This window comes from Pinus tabuliformis, chromosome J (genome assembly GCF_031772625.1).
Source record: "Pinus tabuliformis cultivar Carrire ecotype Pingquan chromosome J, CPIR1, whole genome shotgun sequence".
Lineage (NCBI taxonomy): Eukaryota > Viridiplantae > Streptophyta > Pinopsida > Pinales > Pinaceae > Pinus > Pinus tabuliformis.
The window spans coordinates 450432435-450454174 of NC_142295.1; the positions used below are offsets into that span (position 1 = coordinate 450432435).

General features: G+C 42.3%; 2 protein-coding genes across 2 annotated transcripts in view; both read right to left on the bottom strand.

The window, feature by feature from the left end:
- LOC149227759 (ACT domain-containing protein ACR11-like) overlaps positions 1-21740 on the bottom strand; it is a 464039-nt gene that overhangs the window by 166055 nt on the left and 276244 nt on the right. The window lies entirely within an intron of this gene.
- LOC149227760 (uncharacterized) lies at positions 111-2649 on the bottom strand. Its single transcript, XM_089376858.1, has 3 exons — positions 924-2649; positions 699-840; positions 111-594 (listed from the first exon to the last, which is right to left on the bottom strand). The coding sequence occupies exons 1-3, from the start codon at positions 2647-2649 to the stop codon at positions 111-113; spliced, it is 2352 nt and encodes a 783-aa protein (XP_089232984.1).

Genomic DNA, 21740 nt, shown 5'->3' on the forward strand with positions numbered 1-21740 from the left:
AATTTTGAGTCCTGTCTGAGTTTCAACTCTCAAGAGTCAAAATATCAACAAAAAATATAATAAATGTACATCATGAGTCATCTAAAAGTCATCAAGTAATCACTAATCAGTCATTGAGATCCTCTTCCCCTTTTACGGGAATAGGGAATGGCTTTGCCTTTTCCTCTAGAGGAAGAAGACCCTGCCCCTGGGGATACAAAAGGAAATGGACTCAATCGTCCTCTAGAAGCTGATGGAAGAGGTGGCCTCTGTGCTACGCTGCCGCTGCTGCTGCCCACCCTAGATGGTGTCACCTCCTCCTCAGCATCCTCATCCAGCTCTGCTACTGCCTCCTGACCCTGATGTTGCTCCGCCTCCTCCTCCTCTATCTCTAGCTCTCCCTCCTCTGCAACTGCTACATCCTCTAGATCCACACCTAACCAATCCGGGATCGTGTCCAAGATTGGCCTCTCAGTCTCGACTCTCCATGCAGCGGTGGTATCAATATTGTCCAATGAGATGGCTTCCACATCAGTAGGTTTCTGAAGCTGTCTCACCCACAATCGAAGATTGTAGTAGACGTATACCATGTCATTGAGGCGTTTGGATTCCAATCTGTATTAGGGTCATAGATTGTAAATTAGTACTTGGAAAATTTAAATATTAAAATTAATCAAATGAATTCAAAAAATTTAATTTGAAATCTTTTTAGTTTTTACCTGTTGCGCTTTTTGGAGTGTATTTTGTCAAATACACTCCAGTTGCGCTCACACCCAGAGGAACTGCATGTTTGGCTGAGCACTCGAATGGCAAGCTTTTGGAGATGTGGTACTCTGGCACCATAGCTTGTCCACCAAGCATCTACAAGTTAAAAGAAAAATGAGAAACATAAAAAAAAACATTGAAATTCTAAACTTGAAAATTTGAAACAAACTGAAACTTACCTGGCATTTTGGTCGTCCTATTCTTAATAGCCATGTCAAAACCAAATGTGCCACCTCCCATCCTATAGACCTCCATTTCTTTAGAAATCTCCTCACGTTCTCGCCCAGATGACACCATCCTCTCGACACAAGTGAAGAATCCATCCATCACCTCGGCATCAAATCTGAAACCACAAGCATAAGAAAATGCAGGGTTGAGGTAGACACCTGCAGCATGAATGGGGCGATGGAGGGTATTGTTCCATCGCTGATCAATCACTCCCCATATGACCTGTTGTTTCTCTAACCCCTCGTCTCCCTTATCTGCATAATAAGCACGGATGGCTTCTTTGGCCCTATCCATGGCCTCATACAAGTAGCCCATTGCGGGCTTCTCTCCATCAACCAACCGAAGAACCTTTACCAAAGGTTCTGAAATGGCACACACCTCCTCTACTCCTGCCCAAAAGCTCTGATCATATGAAACTAGTCTGCATATGCCCTCTCCCTCCGGTTTGCGGCTAATAGATAAAGAACGCCATTCCGCTGAGAGAAACATGCTCTTCACCTCCCACATAGAATTCAACAGAGACTGAAGAGATATGAAAGAAGTGGCAAATCGTGTAATGGCAGGCCGCACCAACTCTTTTTTGTTGGTGAATTTTCTCATCAAGCTAAGCACAGATGAATGATTATAAATAAATTTTGTTATGCTCTTGGATGATTCAACAATGTCCCTCACAGTAGGAATTTTACCTATATCCTCCAACATCAAGTCAATGCAATGAGCAGCACAAGGTGTCCAAAACAAGTTAGGATACCTCTCCATAAGCATCTTGCCAGCTGCAACATAATTTGCAGCGTTGTCCGTTATGACTTGGACAACATTGCTTGGGCCTACTTCCTGAATGAAGAGGTCCAACAACTCACATAATAAACGTGCATCTTTAATGTGGTCAGATGCATCAACAGATTTCATAAACATTGTCCCCTTGGGACAACTAACCAAGAAGTTAAGAAGGGTCCTACCCTTCTGGTCAGTCCAACCATCTGACATGACTATGCATCCAGTGTGCTCCCATGATGCCCTAAACTCTGCCAATCTAGCAGTGCACTCAGTCTTTTCATCTTGAAGAAGAGGCCCTCTCAACTCTGCAAAGGTGGGGGCTTTGTACCCCGGGCCAACGACAGCAACAGCATCAAACATAGGCTGGTAGAATGGGTTTGTCTTGGCAATGTTGAAGGGAACATCACTCCATAGAAGACACCTACTGACCAACTTGTCAGCTTCTGCCTTTTCCTTTTTTTTCATTGATGATCTAATCCCAGGTTGTGAACCAGCTGCTGTTCTAGGAACAAAAAAAGATGAGATAGAAGGATGAGTACCACTACCCAATGTACCCATGGGTGAGGAAGGTGATGCTGCTGTAGAAACATTGCCACTCTCAATTCCCCCCACTGTTGAGCCCCCTGCAATTTGGTTTCTTAGTGTTGCCCTGGTGTCTTTTCCTTCCTCTTTATCCATCAATGATTGAATGGCCCGTCGGATGATTTCTGAAGTTGTCTCTTTGCAAAGTTCAATATTTTGGCCTGGAATTTGCCCCAAATGGAATTTTAATCTGTTGATGCCTCCTGACATATGCTTTCCACACAATTTGCAAGTCAAATACATTCTATTGACCGCCCCAGTTTCAGGTATAACATCAGGCTCACCAAACTCCCACATAGAATCCAAAATCCTCGGCATTTTGTTTTAAACTTTGAGCTGGAATTTAAAGTTTAAACCTGGGCACAAAAAGAATGGAAACAAATTCAAATCAGCAAATTATAATTAGTAATTTACTAATTTGTATTGCACTCAAAATTTAGAAACAAATTAGTAAATATTAAATAATAAATGTATGTACAGTGAACATACTCTGAGCGGCTGTTTTGAACAGTTATATAAAATTATAAATATTAAATAATAACATACATATATAAATATTAAATACATACATATTACATAAATATTAAATAATAACAATAAAATAAATATAAATAAATGTAAATAAAAAATTAACATACATATTACAAATTTACATATTACATAACAGGCACAGCCGCTGTTTTGAATTTGACTGTTGAACAGTTATATAAAATTTAAATAATAACAATGTAACTGTAACATACAATTACATGTAACGTAACAGTTATAACTTATAAACTTATATATAATATATATTTTGTCCATTAAAATTTTAAATTGTTATTTGGATTCTGGAACCGATAATGGGCAGTGGGCACAGTGAATATTTGAAGTTTGAACCGCTGAACGTTGAGCGGCTGCCGCTGGCGGCTCAACAGTTATAAACTAAAATATATATATAATATACATAAATAATAAATAAACCTAAAATTTAAATGATAACTCATAACACTGAACAGTGATATATAATATATATTATATAGTCGATTTTATTTGGAATCTGGATAACCGATAATGGGCCATGAGCACAAATGCATGGAGGTACCAAATGGCAAATACATACCTTGACGGCGGACGCTTGCGGGGGCTCCTCTTGCAAATGCACACCGACAACTTCGCAGTGGAACTCGAAACCTTCGATTCTCCTCCACAGCGAACAAGCCAAAACACAATTAAAAAATAAAACGAACGATTTCCGGTTTTTATGCCCGCGGACCAAATTTTTTTAATGCAGCCGATTTTTTCGATCGACTCCCGATTTAATCGGGATTAATTCGATTTAATCGCGATTTTTTCGTTTCTTAAAAAGTCGGCAAAAAATCGGCCGATTTAATCCTTTTCTTGAAAAAATCGCGTTTTGAGGAATAAATCCCGATTTTTTCGGGACTTTTTCCACACTGAAATAAACCATAGAATACAGATAAAATTTCTAACAGGTAATAATTAGAAGTTTCAACATGGTATCAGAGTGTGGTTGCAGATCACATGTTAAAATTAGCAACTAGGGCCAAACTCGATGTGGGTCACCTCATTCATGGTAGGTGATATTTTTCCTAAATTCCTCTTATCAAGAGGTGTAGGATTGATCTAAAGATCATCCGATTCTGGCAAGTATTTATGGAGATATGAATTTATTTGTAATTAATTGGCAAATTGTCAAGGTCTGCCAGCAGTTAAGTGTGTGGCACTCTTGCCCAGCATTGCATATAAATAGAGGAGAGGTTGAGTCATTATCTCAACTCATCTTACCTCTCATCTCTTCCATTGTCTCTTGGGTATACGAAGGAGAGAGGATGCAACTAGGGCAGCGTGGAAAGAGAAGGACACAGCTAGGGCAGCGTGGGAAAGAGGACGCAGCTAGGGCAGCGTGGGAAAGAGGATGCAGCTAGGGCAGCAAGGACGCAGGAAGGTGCAACAAATGGTTTAGGCCTGCGTTGACCAACACATTGCCTCCATTGACTGCGGCCTTGTGTGGGCAGCCTCTCCTAGGCTAGCCAAAGTGCTGAACAGGTCTGCGTTGACTGTTTAAGGGCACATTTATGACTGCGTTATCTGGTTAGGGCTGGCTGCAGTATGCTGTAGCATGCACTGCTGTTTTGACCATCTTACCTTGACTGTTTTGGGCTGCCACTACCTCTGTTGGAGACCGAGTTCTCCTAGGTTGTCTTGAAGACATTTTGGGAGCTGATTGATCACTTTTACTATTGTTGTCCAAGGGTTTCATTACTGCTGTTGTAAATCACTGATTAGTGATATTGTACTATCTCTCTGTCTGCTGAACTATTGAAGATAAAAGAATATTTGATCAAAGGGTCTCCCCACATTGGGGTTTGTCCTTGGCTAGCCGCCACATCTGGTGTCCCTTGTCTTGGTTTGTTTTCTGTTGATCTTTTAATGTTCTATTTGCACTTTACTTTATGTTTATGTGATTGCTAAACAGTGGCTAATAAGAAGAAAAGAAGTAAACTGCTCTAAGCATAAAACATACCATAATTTAAGATGGTATCAGAGCTGAGGTGAAGACAAAGCCCAAGCAAAAGCAATCACTGAAGAGAAGGTTGGCAAGGCTATCTTAAAGAAATCATGGGGTCCTCAACACACTTTCCTGTTGAAGACAAACTCCGCGAGAAGTCTGACTATCACGGATGGAAGATGTCTCTCGATCTAACATTAGAAGAGCAGGAAGTGTTGGACCACGTGAGAGGCAAAATTGTTGAGCCTCCATCAAATGCATCCGTTGTTGCTAGAAACAAGTGGACTAAGGGAGAAGCCAAAGCAAGGAAGATCATCCGGGACTCTATCGACAAGCGCCCAGTGGCCTATGTTTCTAAGCTGAACACCTCCAAGGAAAACTACGATAGACTGGTGAGTTTATTTAAAGTTAATGATGCAAATCAAGTTTTGTTCCTTAGAAATAAGCTGAAGGAATTAAGAAGGGCAAAGATGAGAATATGCAAGCATATTTCCTAAGGATCACCGAGATCAAGAACGATCTCCTATCTATTGGGGAAGTAGTTCCTGACAGGGAAATGACACTCACAACTCTTGGAGGACTGCCACCTGAATGGTATGTATTCAGGACTACTCTTCTCAACAATAATGTAATTCTTGGATTTGAGGAATTGATGGCTAGATGCATTCAAGAAGAAACAAGGATGGAAGAGCAAGAAATGCCCGCACTTGAAGGCCATCCCTCTGCCTTTTCTTCTCATGCTAAAAGAAGAAACAATTCCGGGGCTAAATCCAAAGGAAAGGCTGGATTGAAGGGTGGAAGAAACAGAGGATGTTACAATTGCAATAAAATGGGCCACTATGGGAGGGAGTGCCGTGATAAAAGGGACTCACACTGAGACGATGATCAAAATCACTCTCAAGGCAATCAAAGTAATGGCAGGTCAAATGGCAGAGGTAAAAGAAATGCTGGAAATCAAGGAAGAGGAAAACCCTTCAAGAAGGAAAGAAACTCCAGGTATGAATCTAATGTTGTTAACAATAAGCAAGATGAATATTATCTACCAGCGGCCCTCTCTACTACTGCTCCCCCGAACTCGCTGGAAAATTAGCTTATTGATAGTGGTGCCTCAAGGGACTTCACTGGTTACAAAGAAGCTCTCTCTAATCTGATAGAGAAGGAGACCAGCTTGGAAATTGTTCTTGGGGACAACTCAAAATATCCCGTGAAAGGCGTAGGAAATGTCACCCTTCAATTGAATCAGGGAAATACAATTCATTTACAAGATGTATTATATGTACCTGATCTAAAAAAGAACCTGGTGTCCATTTCGGCAGTGGAAGACAAAGGATACAAGGTGGCCTTCTTCGAGGGCAAGGTACGTGTATGGAAAAAGAACTTTAAAGATGCTTTCACTCTTGGGTTTCGAGTTGATTCATTATATTAGGTCAGAGGAAGTCCGCTAGGTGTCATGTCTTGTGACACATCTCTTTAGTCCGAATTATGGCACCGGAGGTTTGCTCACCTTCATTATAAAGCTCTACCCGATGCAAGACAAATGGTGACAGGGATGCCTGAGTTCTGAGTAGAACAAGAAGGTTTATGTCCGGGATGTGACGAAGGAAAGCTCAAAAGGAGACCATTCCCTTCAAGCCAAAGCAAGACCTCCAATATATTATAGTTGGTTCACTCAGACATATCCGGTATGATGCCTGTGAACTCCTTGGGAGGATATTTCTATTACCTCACTTTTACAGATGATTATTCTCGCAAGACTTGGATATACTTCTTGAAAAAGAAGGATGAAGTGTTCTCCTGGTTTCGTCACTTCAAAGCCTTGATTGAGAACCAAACCAAAAAGAAGATCAAGATCTTAAGAACTGATAATGGGACTGAATATGAATCCAATGAGTTTCATGACGTTTTCAATGAGGTTGGCATTAAGAGGGAGACTACTACACCATATACTCCTGAGCAGAATGGTGTTGCGGAAAGGAATAATCGTACGATTTTGGAAGCTGTCCGGGCTATGCTCCATGATCAAAGACTTCCAAAGTTTCTATGGGCTAAAGCTACAAATACCGCCGTATATGTACAAAACCAATGCCCTCATCAAGCATTGGGTTCCAAGACTCCCGAAGAGATGTTCACTGGTAAGAAACCTGACATATCTCATTTTAGAATTTTTGGAAGTCCTGTATATTTTCATATGCCGAAGGAGAAAAGGAATAAATGGGGTGCATCTGGAAAGAAAGGAATCTTCGTGGGCTATAGCGAAAATACTAAGGGCTATAGAATCTATGTGGCTGGTTAAAGGGAAGTCGAGATTAGCCATGATGTCACCTTTGACAAAGATATGGCTCTTAGCAAAGTTGACAATCTTCCTACTCTTAAGGGGATCTAAAGGAGCTGACACCAGGGAACCAAAGGAAAAGGAAGATGAGGCAATCCCTGATGTGGAAGAACCTATGGATCCTGTTGATCCCCCTCCATAAGAGCCCTCCTCTTCTAGGAAGAGGCCTTCATGGCTTAGGGGGACACTTGATGATGCTAAAGGGCACGTTGCACCCAAGGGAACCTTTCGGGAAAGCAAGAAGCCGACCAGGTATCAGGAATACTTGACCATCATGAGCACGATCATCCAAAATGAACCTTCATCATTCACAGAAGCTGTCAAGCATCAAGTATGGAAAGATGCTATGACTGAGGAATATGAGTCCATCATGAAAAACGATGTCTAGGATGTGGTCCCCAGACCCTAGGACAAAGCCATTGTCACTTCGAAATGGCTTTACAAGATAAAGCATGCAGTTGATGGAAGTACGGAAAAGTATAAGGCTCATTTTGTCGCTCGTGGCTTCTCTCAGAAGGAAGGTATAGACTATGACGAGATATTTGCACCTGTTGCCCGATATACCACCATTCGCTCGATCATAGCCCTTGCTGCTTCGCAAGGATGGAACCTACATTAGATGGATGTCAAGACTACGTTCTTGCATGGTTCGATCAAAGAGGAATTCTATGTGGAGCAACTCCAAGGATTTGAGATTCATGATCGAGAATATCATGTGTGCAGGTTGAAGGAGGTCCTCTATGGGCTCAAGCAAGCACCTCGAGCATGGTATGAAAGGATCGATAGCTACTTGATGAAGTTGGGATTCACTAGGAGTGAAGCCGACCCTAACCTTTACTTTAAGGTTGAAGATGACAATCCTCTCATACTGGTGTTGTACGTTGACGACCTCTTTCTAACAAGGCAAACCCTCTCATTCACAAATGTAAGAGGGAGTTGGCTTCTGAGTTTGAGATGAAGGACTTAGGATTGATGCACTATTTCCTAGGACTAGAAGTCTGGTAGAAGCCAGGGGAGATTTTCCTATCTTAAGGAAAATATGTGGTGAAGATATTGGAGAGATTCGGTATGGTGGACTGCAAGCCCGTAACTACCCCGATGGAGCTTGACTTCAAGAAGTTAAGCGGTAGTGCAACCAGACCTGTTTTACGAAATACTACTGAGTATTGTCAACTCGTCAGAGCATTGATGTTCTTGGAGAACTCCTGTCCAGATATATGCTTTGCAGTCAACACGTTGAGTCAACACATGGTTGAGCCTCACCACACACATTGGATTGGTGCCAAGAATCTGTTGAGTTATCTTCGTGGCACAATCACTCACGGGTTGAGATACACTGCCGGAGATGTGAGACTACTTGGATATACCGATGTTGATTGAGCACGCAGTGTGGTGGACCGAAAGAGCACTTCCTGGTGCTGTTTCTCTTTGGGATCTGCCTCGATATCCTGGATGAGCAGGAAATAGAAGTCGGTGGCTTTGAGCACCACCGAGGCAGAGTACATTGTTGCTAGTATGGCCTCTTGTGAGGTGGTCTAGTTGTGAAAGCTCTTCAGTGAGCTGTTTGGATTTACATTGGATACCACCTTGATCTTGTGTGACAACCAGAGCGGGATTTGTTTATCAGAGAACCCCATATTTCATGATCGCTCCAAGCATATCGATATCAGGTACCACTATATTCGGGATATGGTGCAGCAGGGAGCAATTAGGCTCCAACATATTGGTACAAATGAACGGGTCGCCGACATTTTGACGAAGCCCTTAAGAAAGGTCAAATTCTTGACTTTCCGAGAACGACTTGGCATCGTTCAGAGACCCTCTTATGAGGGTCGAATATGAGGTATTGAGCTCTGGGAGCCCCAGGGGGACGCGGGGTAATTCTTGGAGCGACATGCGACCACAAGGCGACTCACCATCCCCTGGTGGTGCACTACATACAAAGTGAAAGGTTCAACCTTCCCCTGTGACACCCCGTGGCGACTGTGGAACAGGATGATTAGTTCTCCTGTGGGCCAAGATGATTAGTTCTCCGTGGCAACTATGGAACAGGATGATTAGTTCTCCTGTGGGCCAAGATGATTAGTTCTTCATGGCGACTGTGGAATAGGATGATTAGTTCTTTGTGGCCACTGTTGAACAAGATGATTAGTTCTCCTGTGGGCCAGGATGATTAGTTCTCCTATGGCGATTGTTGGACAGGATGATTCATTCTCCTGTGGACAGGATGATTAGTTCTCTTGTCGAGGCATCCTACCCATGCAATCTGGGACTCATGGGGAGTACCTCTCATCTAATCAATGAGCAGGGAAATGGGGTTAGGGACCAAAGTAGTACTATCAATGGATGCATCGTTGTATCTACCGTACTCCCTATGCTAGGATGACCTCCATTGATCTGGGATCAATGATACTGATCTGGGATTAGTGAGAGTGGTATGACACACTCTGAGACTGATTGCGGGTCAGTGGAGGATGGTATGATACATCCTCGATCATTTCTTCTTCTTCATAGTTCGAGCAGAGCAGAGCTGGGCCAAGATGTGCAGGGCAGTGCATTTGATAGTTGGGATAGTAGCGACGGTCAAATGGATTGCAGATGGAGTTCTCCCTACTTGAGAGGGAGTGTTAAAATTGGCAACTAGGGCCAAATTCCATGTGGGTCACCTCATTCATGGAAACTGATATTTTTCCTAGATTCCTCTTGTCGAGAGGTGTAGGATTGATCTAAAGATCATTTGATTCCGACAAGTATTTATGGAGATATGAATTTATTTGTAATTAATTGGCAAATTGTCAAGGTCAGCCAGCAGTTAAGTGTGTGGCACTCTTGCCCAGCGTTGCACATAAATAGAGGAGAGCTTGAGTCATTATCTCAACTCATCTTACCTCTCTTCTCTCCCATTGTCTCTTGGGTATACGAAGGAGAGAGGACGCAGCTAGGGTAGCGTGGAAAGAGAAGGATGTAACTAGGCAACAATGGAAGAGACGTAGCTAGGGCAGCAAGGACGCAAGAAGGTGCAACAAATGGTTTAGGCCTGCGTTAACCAGCACATTGCCTCCATTGATTTCGGCCTTGTGTGGGCAGCCTCTCCTAGGCTAGCCAAAGTGCTGAACAGGTCTGTGTTCACTGTTTAAGGGCACATTTATGACTGCGTTATCTGGTTAGGGCTGGCTGCAGTATGTTGTAGCATGCACTGTTGTTTCGATCATCTTGACTGTTTTGCGCTGCCACTACCTTTGTTGGAGACCGGGTTCTCCTAGGTTGTCTTGAAGACATTTTGGGAGCTGATTGATCACTTTTACTATTGTTGTCCAAGGGTTTCATTACTGCTGTTGTAAATCACTGATTAGTGATATTGTACTATCTCTCTCTCTCTGCTGAACTATTGAAGATAAAAGAAGATTTGATCAAAGGGTTTCCCCACATTGGGGTTTGTCCCTGGCTAGCCGCCACATCTGGTGTCTCTTGTCTTGGCTTGTTTTTTGTCGATCTTTTAATGTTCTATCTGCACTTTACTTTATGTTTATGTGATTGCTAAACAGTGGCTAATAAGAAGAAAATAAGTAAACTATTCTAAGCATAGAACATACCATAATGTAACATCACAGGAGAGCTAAAGGCACCAGCTGAAGCAAAGCACTTGCAGCAGAAACAACTGCCTTGAGTGACAGAAGTTGTTCCTAGCAGAAAGTGATGGAGAAGGGTTGACGCAGAGGGATTGTGTCATCAGTTCGGGCCAAAGAGAGGCCATCGCAGAGGCTGAGGAGGGCAGAAAAGGCTCATGAAGAGCCACGCAGAGACCAGGAGGGTTGGCACAGTTGGCAAGGGGAGCATTTCAGCGAGTGTCGGGATTGCGCAAAGCCTAAAGGTTCATTCCTTCAGTTGCTGAGCCATAGGACGCTATGGGTAGATTGCGGGGAGTGAAGCTAGTGGGGTGTTGTTGCTGCCGAGACAGAACAGTATCTAAGGGCGATAACCAAGGTAGAGGGAGTCACTACCTAGGCGAATTTCTAGCCAAGAAATCCAGATCAGTGTTGCAGTTGCATAGAAGATCGAAGAGGTGCGACTTGACAGTTGGCAGGCAGATTTCCAGGAGGGAAATCGAGACTCACAGGGAGAGAACTTCCAAAGGGAAGTAGAGACTCGGAGGAGTCGAAAGGAAGAGCAGAGAGATGGCCATGAATGGACTGAGGGATCAGGACAGGCTGGACGGGGCATCCAACTTTGTGGTTTGGAAGGCTAGGATCCTGTCCATTCTAGATAGACATCGCATCAAGGCCTTCGCCTTGAGAACAATGGCTATCCCAGTTGACCCATATGAAAATGAAAAGTACAAGGAAGCAATTGCCAATGGCCAAGGCGAAATGCATAATCCTTGATGGGGTCAAGGATCATGTGGTCCAGCATATTGCCGAGAAGGAAACGACAAAGGAAATGTGGGACACCTTGAAGACGTTGTACCAGCATACTTCTGTGCAGAGGAAGATGTTACTTGAGAATCAGTTGTGGTCATACCAAATGCAGAAGGGGGAGCAGATAGATCACTTCCTCGGTAGATTGAAGGAGATCCGAGACTAACTGACTTCCATAGGGGCCATGCCGGATCAGGTGTTGATGGTGAGGACCATCGTAAATGCAGTCTCCGAGGAGTGGGAGACATTCGTCCAGAGCATACTGGGCAAGGCGAATCTTCCAAATTGGGAAGAATTGTGGGCAGCTCTTCGCCAAGAAGAGATCAGACGACTGTCCAAGACGGGAAGTAGCAGCAAAGGAGTCCGGATCAAGAAAGAAGAGGAAGAGGATGCAACTCTGGCATCTGTGGGGAAGCAGGAGAAGAGGAAGAAAAAGGACCTCTCCAAGGTTAAGTGCTTCAACTGTGGGGAACTAGGTCATTATGCAAACCAGTGTCTAAGGAAGAAGAATAAGGGAGAGGCGTTTGACTCGAAGGCAACGCCAACGAAGGCGGAAAAGGAGGTAGAAGAGGATGACGATTGTGCCATGAATGCTCATGTACCTATAGAGAAGAGGTGGGGTGACATCGAGCTGTAGTCAAGAGGACTACAGGCGATGAGGGGCAGGACCCTTGAGGTACCCAAACTCTTGGATTATACCTGGCTACAGGAGCCCGAAGTGGGAGTAGCAGGACTGGCGGACGTCGGTAAAAATGAATGCGGATGAAGCGGCATAGAGTGCTACAATGCAGTAGTCCCGAGCAGCGCAGAGAGGGCTGCAGCAGTGCGAGAGTCACAAAGGAGGTTGCAGCAGTGTAGGATGGAACAGAGAGGCTTGCAGCGGTGTGAGAGGGAGGGAATTGTTGCAGTAGCGCAGAGGCAATAGAGGGAGCACGAGATAGCGACAAAGAGAGCTTCAGCATCGAGAGTGTTTCTAGCTTGACAGGGATGTCAGTAGTTGGGTGGATCAGTTACTTACTTCTCAGTAACTGAGTTGCAGTGCAGTAGCACGATGCATCATGATGAGAGGGGGTTGCAGTGGAGATGCATTGTTGGGAGAAAGGACCAGCAGCAGCACAGATGTATAGGGAGCTGCCTTACGAATGCAACAGCGGCAGTGGCAGGGCCATGGACAACAATACAGGATGTAGCAGTGGAAACGATGTTGGGGGGGGAGGCCTAGCATTATCACAGGTACCGGTGCTGTATAGTCAAAGTAATGCTCAGTGTGGAGTATTACTAAAGCACAGTCTTCGCTAAGAGGAAGTGTTGATTTGGGGTAGCATCAGATGTGCTCTAGCCATGAAAATTGGTGGAGAGGCTAAAGCACATGAGATCTCCAAGACCCAGAAATGGTTTGGGCAGGTTCTACCCAGTTAAGGAGATGTAATGCCCTACTTAATCTTATCATGCTAATTTTTATTAGTGTTTAATTTACCTGAAAATATTGACTTATAATTATCAAGAAATATTGGTATATACCTACATTTGTGAAACTGTAATTTTATTTTACTGATATAAATTTTATTATTGTTATTATTCAATTCCCAACTTGTCTTCTCAAATTTAATTTTGAATAGGATATGGTCTCCTCCAATTTATTCCAAATTAAATATCCATATCCCAAGGTGTCTTTTCAAATCTAGTTTTGAGAAGATATGGTCTTCTCCAATTAATTTCCAAATTAAATATCCATATCCCAAGGTGTTTTCTCAACTCTACTTGGGAGAAGATATGGTCTTCTCCAATTTAATTCTAAATTAAATATCTATATTTTATTCCCAAAATGTCTTTCTCAAATCTACTTTGAACAAGATATGATAAGAAAAGTCAAGGATACTAAATGAAAGGATGAGGGGGTAGTCACGACATTAATGATAGGTGGTTGAGGTGGATGGGAAAAAGAGACATAAAAGGGGAAGAATGACGAGAGGAGGGGGGAATCCTTGGTCTTGGCTTTGGCTAGGAGGATTTCGTTTTGGGGGAGGAATGTGGAGAAAGCGAAGGGAGAGAATGGAGAGAGAAATGAGGGAATACAAACTTGGATCTGGAGAGTGTTTGTTTAACTTGGACACACTACATCTGCTTGAACTTGAGCTCGGAGGGCTAGGGAACTTGTGGATGTTCCCTGGGCTAGGAAATCATTCCTAGTTGGCTGGGAGGTAAATTTAGTTGGATAATCGAGAGGAGTTTCCCAACAGAGTCAGAAGCATCTCAACCAAGCAATTGGAACAGGTATTCTTCCATTTATTGATTACTTATGTAAATGGTTGCAATGAAATTCTTACTTATTTAATATGTGGTAAATAAATTTTAATGGTATATTGTCATCAAATAAAGTTTGAGTTATAAATAAGTTATTTCCCTTCTTATTGTGTTTAGATTAAATAAATTTAGTTTTTAGTTAGAGGACCTTAGGAGGGAGCTGCCGTACGGATGCAGTAGTGGCAATGGCAAGGCCATGGGCAGCAATACAGGATGCAACAGTGTAGAGGATGTTGGGCAAGGAGGCCTAGCATCAACACAGGTACCGGTGTCGTATAATCAAAGTAATGCTCAGTTTGGAGTATTGCTAGAGCTCAGTCTTCGCTCAGAGGGATTGTTTATTTGGGTTAGCATCGGATGTGCTCTAGCCATGAAAATTGGTGGAGAGGCTAAAGCACATGAGATCTCCAAGACCCAGAAATGGTTTGGGCAGATTCTACTCAGTTAAGGATATATTAAAATAATTAATATTTTTAATGGAGTTCGTAAGTCCAAACTTAGTAAAAATAAAATATTAATGGGTATTAATATAAAACTGGGTTAAAAGGTTCTAAAGGACATGGATCAAGCCAAATCTAGTCTTAGCCGTTGATTAGAGATGTAATCTCGGCTGTTGAAGGACCAACAGGAAAAGTATAAGAGGAGGCTTGAGGGTCAGTTGGAGAAGACACTAGAGTGATCAATCATTTGATTTTCTAGAGCAGTGTTTGCTAAGAGAAATCGAATCAGTGATCAGCTGTAGCGAGGGGCAGTGAGTACGAGACAGAGAGGCAGAGATAGTGCCGAGAGACCAACGCAGAAGCAGAGAGTGGCAAACGCTGATCCAGAGGGAGCCACGCAGAGGCAGAAAAGATTGCGCAGAGGCCAGAAAGGCCTGCGTCATCCACGCAGAGGCTGCAAGAGTGACGCAGAGGGCTGTAGAGGCTACGCAGTGCCTTAGAGAGCTGACGCAGGGGGTTCCGGGCTAAGGTTGAGGCCAGGTGGGCTGACACTGAGCTTCAGAGTGTGCTAGAGAGCGATTCATGGGGCATAATTTCCGAATATCTGCTTCCGAATAGAGAGGTATTACTGTTGGATTATTTTCTCTATCGGGGGAGCCGGTTTGGCACTCAGTGGTAGTCAGAAAGACTGCATAATAAAATAACCCTCAGAATTGTTGCACCGATTTTCCCAAGTTGGGTTTTTCCGGGGACGAGTTGTCCAAAAATAACAGTGTCACTTGTGTGTTTGTTATTTCTTTCAGTTGTTGATCTATAGATAGTTGAGACTGTATTGTTTTTATTTCGATATTTATATGGTTAAATAACTTGTTCGTAATTAACAAGCAGGAGAAATAAACCAGAGAATACAGATAAAATTTCTAACGGGTAATACTTAGAAATTTCAACACCAACTGCCTCACCTAATGCATCACACTCCAAGGTGAATCGCTGAGTGAAATCTAAGAGTGCGAAAACTGCACAACTACTCATCACCTCCTTGAGGCAATTAAATGTCCACTGTGCTTTGTCCGTCCATGCAAAATCCCTTTTCTTCGTCAAATCTGTGAGGGGAGCTACTAGCTGTGAGAAGCCCTTTAAAAACTTCCTATTGTAGGTGCATATGCCTATAAATCCCCTCAACTCAGTCACATTCCAAGGCTCTGGCCAATCCTGTTTGATAACCCACAAGTATATCTTGGTATGAATAAAACTGATGAACGCCACCATTTTACATTTCCTTTCTTGTTAATGGCTTGTTACTTTGCAATTGCAAGTTATATTTGGGAGTCTTAATGAAAATCACGACTCTTGAGGTGATGAAAGAATTAGGACTAACAATTTCTAAGCCATATAGGAATGCCCAGGGTGTGCACTCACATGAAGTGCAGGTATGCCCAAGTTGTGCACTCACATGAAGTGCAGGTATGTGGGGTCTCTAATCAATAGCTAAGATTAGATTTGGCTTGATCCATGTCATTTAGAACCTTCTCACCCAGTTTTATATTAATACCCATTAATATTTTAATTTTCCTAAATTTAGACTTAGGAAACCCATTAAAAATATTAATTATTTTAATCTCTCTAACTGGGTGGAATTTCCCCAAACCATTTCTGGGTCTTGGAGATCTCATGTGCTTTAGCCTCTCCACCAATTTTCATGGCTAGAGCACATCCGATGCTACCAAAAATCAACACGCAGAGCATAGAGGAGGAGTCACTTCCCATCATCTGGGCACCTTGTTTTCTCACTTGAGATTTGTCTAGCTTGCCTTTGGAAAGCCCAGATATGTCCAAAATGCTTTTGATGCAATGAGATTGGAGTCTGGACACTTTAAGATGGATTGTCCAAACAATAAAGTGAACAACAAAATGAAGGAAATAAGTGAAGCTCACTGAGCCAAAGAAAGGGGAGAACCCAATAAGAAGCTGAAAGGAGAAGATATCAAGGATCTTTACTATTGAAGGAAGCTCCATCTATACCAGGTTCTTTATGCAATTTGTCTTTCTTTTTATTAATTAGAAAGTAGAGTAGCATGCACTATTGTCTACTCTAGAAGAGTCTTGATTTTTGTAACAACATGGCATCATAGATAGAAGCACATGATAGTAGAACAATTATAATTTACTTGCTTAATTTGACCATATTGCATATTATTGTTCATCCCAGCATTTTCTAACATCATGTTAGAGCTAGTCATTTTGCAAAGAGGGATCATAAAGATCCTATAACAACCATCATTTTGAAAGGTTCATGGAAAGACTGTTATGACATGACTAGTACGGAAACAATAATTCTGAAGGATGAAGGAATGTAGATGGCCAAGTTGCAGTGTGAAGGGCAAAATGAAAGTATTTCTACTCCTGGGAAATCATTCCTATCTTCGAAAGGTACAAGAAGCAAGCTCATTCAAGAAAAGATGGCTAGATGATTGTATGGAAGCAAAGCTATAGTCATTTTTCTCTAAAGGTTCATATCCACAAGAATCATGAGTTGGCTATGAGAGTGTGTTGGGTAAGTCTTCCACGTGATGCCTAAAAGAAGAAGTTTGATATACCTCAAATGGCTAGAGATCAAGAATCTCACACAAGATTGCATGACATATATATAACAATATTGATCAACATCAAGTGTAGTCTTCAAAAGAAAGAAAAGGAGTCAACAATAACAACTCCAAGGAAGGTGTTATAGTTTAGTAATCAAGTTTGATCCATGGGAACTCTGATTAAAATGAATGCATGGAAAGATTCATATGGAGATGGATCATGCGAAAGGATGTTGATCTCAAAGAACTAAAGATATTGCAAGAATGCATGATGACAGTTGAGGCAATTTCAACTGTTGGTGTTGAACTCAATTCAAAGAACATATGGATTGAGTATATGGTTGTGGCAATCATGTAGTCAAGATGTTTACATCATCATCTTGGGATTGGAAGGTAGTAGTGTAAGAAGATAACCTGATGTTCATCAATAAAGATCACTCTCATGTTTAAGAGGAAGCTATGACTAGCTTGAAGTTTGATAAGGCTCAATATAATGCCTTCATTGATGATGACTAGAGGAAAAGCGATACACAAGATTGACGGCTTGAATCCTGTCACAAGATTGAATGAAGAATATGGCTCTACAATATCCAAGAAGAAATAAGTTCAATATGATGGGATAAGAAAGAAAGGAGCCATGCAGTTATCTCCATGAAGAATTGGTAGTTGATACACTTATGAAGACAAGCTAAGAAGCTTGTGGCTATGTGTAATATTCCTAGTGGAAATTTTATAATGATAACAAAGACATGCAAATACAATAACACAAAAATTTTCATAAATGAATACACATAAACTAGAAATTTCTGCAAATCCCCAAACTGGCCAAATTTTATTAATAATATTAGCAGCGGTACAAAGAGTTGGTGAAAGTGCACTTGGGCTTGCACAAAGCAAGCTACAAGCACTAGGTGATGAATATAGGTAAGCCCAACGGCTTCAATAACCAGCTTCTCCAAAAAACTGCACTGCTGCTCCGAAACTACATTGTTCACTGATTTCAACCCCTGATTTTCCCACTCTAGAGTGTCCAGAAAATTCTAGGAATTTGGGAGTGTGATCCTTGCCCAAAACCCAGAAAAACCCAAAAAGGATTTCCCTTGGTTCCAACCTTCAAAAAATGACTCTTCACAACTTAGCCCTCTTCCAAATTCGAATTTTGTTGCTGTGACTAATCCTGTCCACCTCTGATCTCCCAACTCCAACGATCCTCCTCAAATGGCCCTCCAAATGATCTCCCAACTCCCCAACTCCAAATTCCCCTAAACAATGTTGCCCCAAAGATCCTCACTCCAATGACTACGCAGTCATGGAGGAGATGACGCAGTCCTGCATGTGACAAAATGAGAACTGCATGTGGGATGGCCCTCTTGGCTGTAATCTGCCTCTACACTCCTGAAAATGATGAAAGGACGCTCCTCTAGCTTCTCCAAACAATAATCCTACAACCCTGTTCCACAAATCAGTGAAATTCTCCCTCTGCATAGTGTTGGTCCCTATATTGCATGTTATGCTCTAGAAGTGCGTATGATCTGAGAATGATTCTTATTCTAGTCTTGGTGATGAGGGAAAGCCTTCCTTGGGTGGCACTCGAGTCCACCCAAGAAAGGTTGAGCTTCTCTCCGTGGGAAGCTCTTGTGCTAAACAACACAATGTTGAATCAGCTGGACAACTAAGGCAAATCAATTTTCAAATAGACAAAAGTAGTGTTGTAGGAAACGTCCCCCAACACCCCCCCCCCCCCCGAATCAAAACCCCAATCCGTGATCCGTACGGATGCGTGGGGGAATCGCCGTTCGAAACGCGTTTCAGGCTGATAAACACGCTACCTGCCATTTTTGGAAGCGTGTGGCTGAAACGCGTTTCGGTTTTTTCGAAATGTGATTCATACAGCGGTTCCGCCGTACGAAGCGCACCACTTCGGGGTCTGATCTGTACAGATCGCGACCGATTTCGCCATTTCCGCCGCACGCCAAAAAAAGCGTTGTTTTTTATTTTTTATTTTTTGTTATTTTTTAAGGTTGGGGTGGATCCACCTTGGGTTAGGGTGAGGAATGAAGGGATTTAACCCCCCATTCATCTCTTATTTTCTCACACTTAGTTTATGAGAGCTTGGAGAAGAGAGGAGAGGAGAGCGAAGGAGGAGCGAAGGAGGAGGAGCTAGGAGAAGGAGGAGGAGCTTGGAGTAGGAGCTTGGAGGACTTCCATCTACAAGAGCTAAAGAGGTAAGTGCAAACCCCAAACTCCCTTATTTTTTTGACAATTTTTTTTGTATTTTTCTCCTCCCTCTCCTACTCTTTCCCATTCTTTCTACTTGCTCATTTAATTGCAGCTTGTCCACCACCTATATCCATATTCCAAGATGGTGTTATTTTGGCTTCTATGCATCATTCCACTTTTGGTTTTAATGATGGAAAGGGGGAGTAGGAATAGAAGGGAAGAAGCACAAGAGGATAGTGGTCCCAATATGAGCGACCCAATGTATGATGAGGAGAAGGGTTTGAAGAGGAAGAGGATGAAGATGAACCTGAAGGGAACACTGAAACACTAGAGGGGAAAGCTGCATTAACACCCTTGTGGAACTATGTGACCAAACTTGAAGAGGGGAAAGGTGGTGGAAGCTACAAATTTTTGTGCCCTCGTGGTTGTCATGGAGGAAAACCATTTAGTAGTTCATATACCCATGTGAGGAGGCATCTTTGTGGGGTGATGGATAGTGATGACAAAAAGGGTGTTGTGGGGATACAAATTTGCCCAAACATTTCAGCTGAACAAAGAAGAAAATACATCCAAATAGAGGAGGTTGCACAACAAAAAAGCAAGAAACAAAAAACTCATTTTGAATCAAGTGCAACCTCTAGATTTGGTAGCTCATCTCCTCATGGTACTTCTGGAAGCTCTGGAGGTAAAAGAACAATAGGGGATTTCTTGAATGTTGCTGGGAGGGATGATGTGGATGGAAAGATAGTCCAATTTCTTTGTGCTTGCGGCTTACCATTCAATGTGCTTTTCTCTCCCTATTGGCATGAAATGGTAAAGGCCATCAATGAAGCCCCAAAAGGATACAAGTCCCCCAACTATGAGAAAGATAGAATAGTGTTACTAGAAAGAGAAAAAGCAAAGGTTCAAAGAGCTTTGACACGTTTTACAAATGAGTGGGTAGATTGTGGGGTATCCATTGTATTAGATGGGTTGACAAATATTAGAAACCAACATTTGATAAATGTTCTTGGTGTTTCTGCTAGTGGTGCAGCATTTATCACATGTCATGACTCCTCGTCCATCAGTGCATCTTCCCAAAACATTGCAGATCTCCTATTGCAATCAATCAAAGATGTTGGTCCGAATAATGTGGTTCAAGTAATCACAGATAATGCAGCAAATTGTAAGGCAGAAGGAAAAATTATTGAGCGTACTCATCCACACATCTTTTGGTCTAGTGCCTAGTTCACACATTGAACCTTTTGATGCATGATATTGTGAAGCATAAAGAATGTGGGTGGATTAATGAGCTTTACAGGGGAGGGAAGCAACTCATTAAATTCATCACAGGGCATACAAGGGTAAACTACTTCTATGGCACTTACTCCAAGTTGCAGTTGCTTAAACTTGCAAAGACAAGATTGGCCAGTTATTACCTCACCTTTAGGCGACTAGTGAAGGTGAGACAAGCTTTAACTAATATGGTGTGTGCTGAAACATGGGATGAAATTAACACTGATAAAGATGGTGCTAATGTAGCCAAGGACACTATTCTTGACATGTACTTTTGGTCACAGGTTAAATATGTTTTGCAATTCACCAAACCAATTTATTACATGATCAAGTTTGGAGATTCAGATCGACCAATAATTGGGGAGGTGTATGAGCAAATGGATAGCATGTTGGGGCAGATTAAAGACATTGTTGAGCCTAGAGATATCACCATGTACAATTATATTCGTGCAGAGGTGGAAAACTGATGGGAAATGCTAAATGTTCCATTGCATGCATTAGCATATGTTTTGACACCTAAATATTATCATCCATAATGGCTTTCCACACCAACACCTGGGGAGGGAAGCAGGAGAAAACCACACCAAGATCAAGAGGTTCACAAAAAATATATGACTGCATTGAGTAAATTAGTCCCTGATGAGGAGGCTGCCATGGTACAAAGACAGTTGAGCAACTATACGCTTAACACTGGTCCATTTGGGAGCATTCATGCAATTAGATATCGAGAGACTTTTTCTTCTCTTGAGTGGTGGAACATGCATGGAGGGGCTACTCCACTTCTACAGACTTTGGCATTGCGGGTGCTATCACAGATGGTAAACACTTCTTCTGCAGAGAGGTGTTGGAGCTCTTATTCTTTCATCCACAGTGTTAAAGGGAACAGGTTGAGTTCAGACCGGGCAGAGAGCTCGGTTTATGTTCATTACAACTTGTGATTGTTGTCCCATTATTGTGATGATGCAAAGACTAATAAAGACCTTAAGATTTGGGACAAGAATCTAGAGGACCCCAATTTGGAGGATGGAATGTTGTGATTAGAGCAATTAGAGGATGCTCTTATCCAAGTATGTCCATTGTGGTATGAATTTTGCTTATAAAGATTTCTCTTATTCATGGTTTTTATTTTCTTTGTTAACTAATGTTTTTTTTTGTATGAATTTTTTGAGCGCTTCCAGGATGATGATGATCAAGTTGAGATGCAACCCCCATCTGGTCCCTTGGTTCCTAGGTTCCATGGTGCAACACCAACAACAGGGGGTTCATCTTCATCAGTTTCAGTGCCACAACTTCCACACACACCATCTTCTTCATTTCCACCATGTG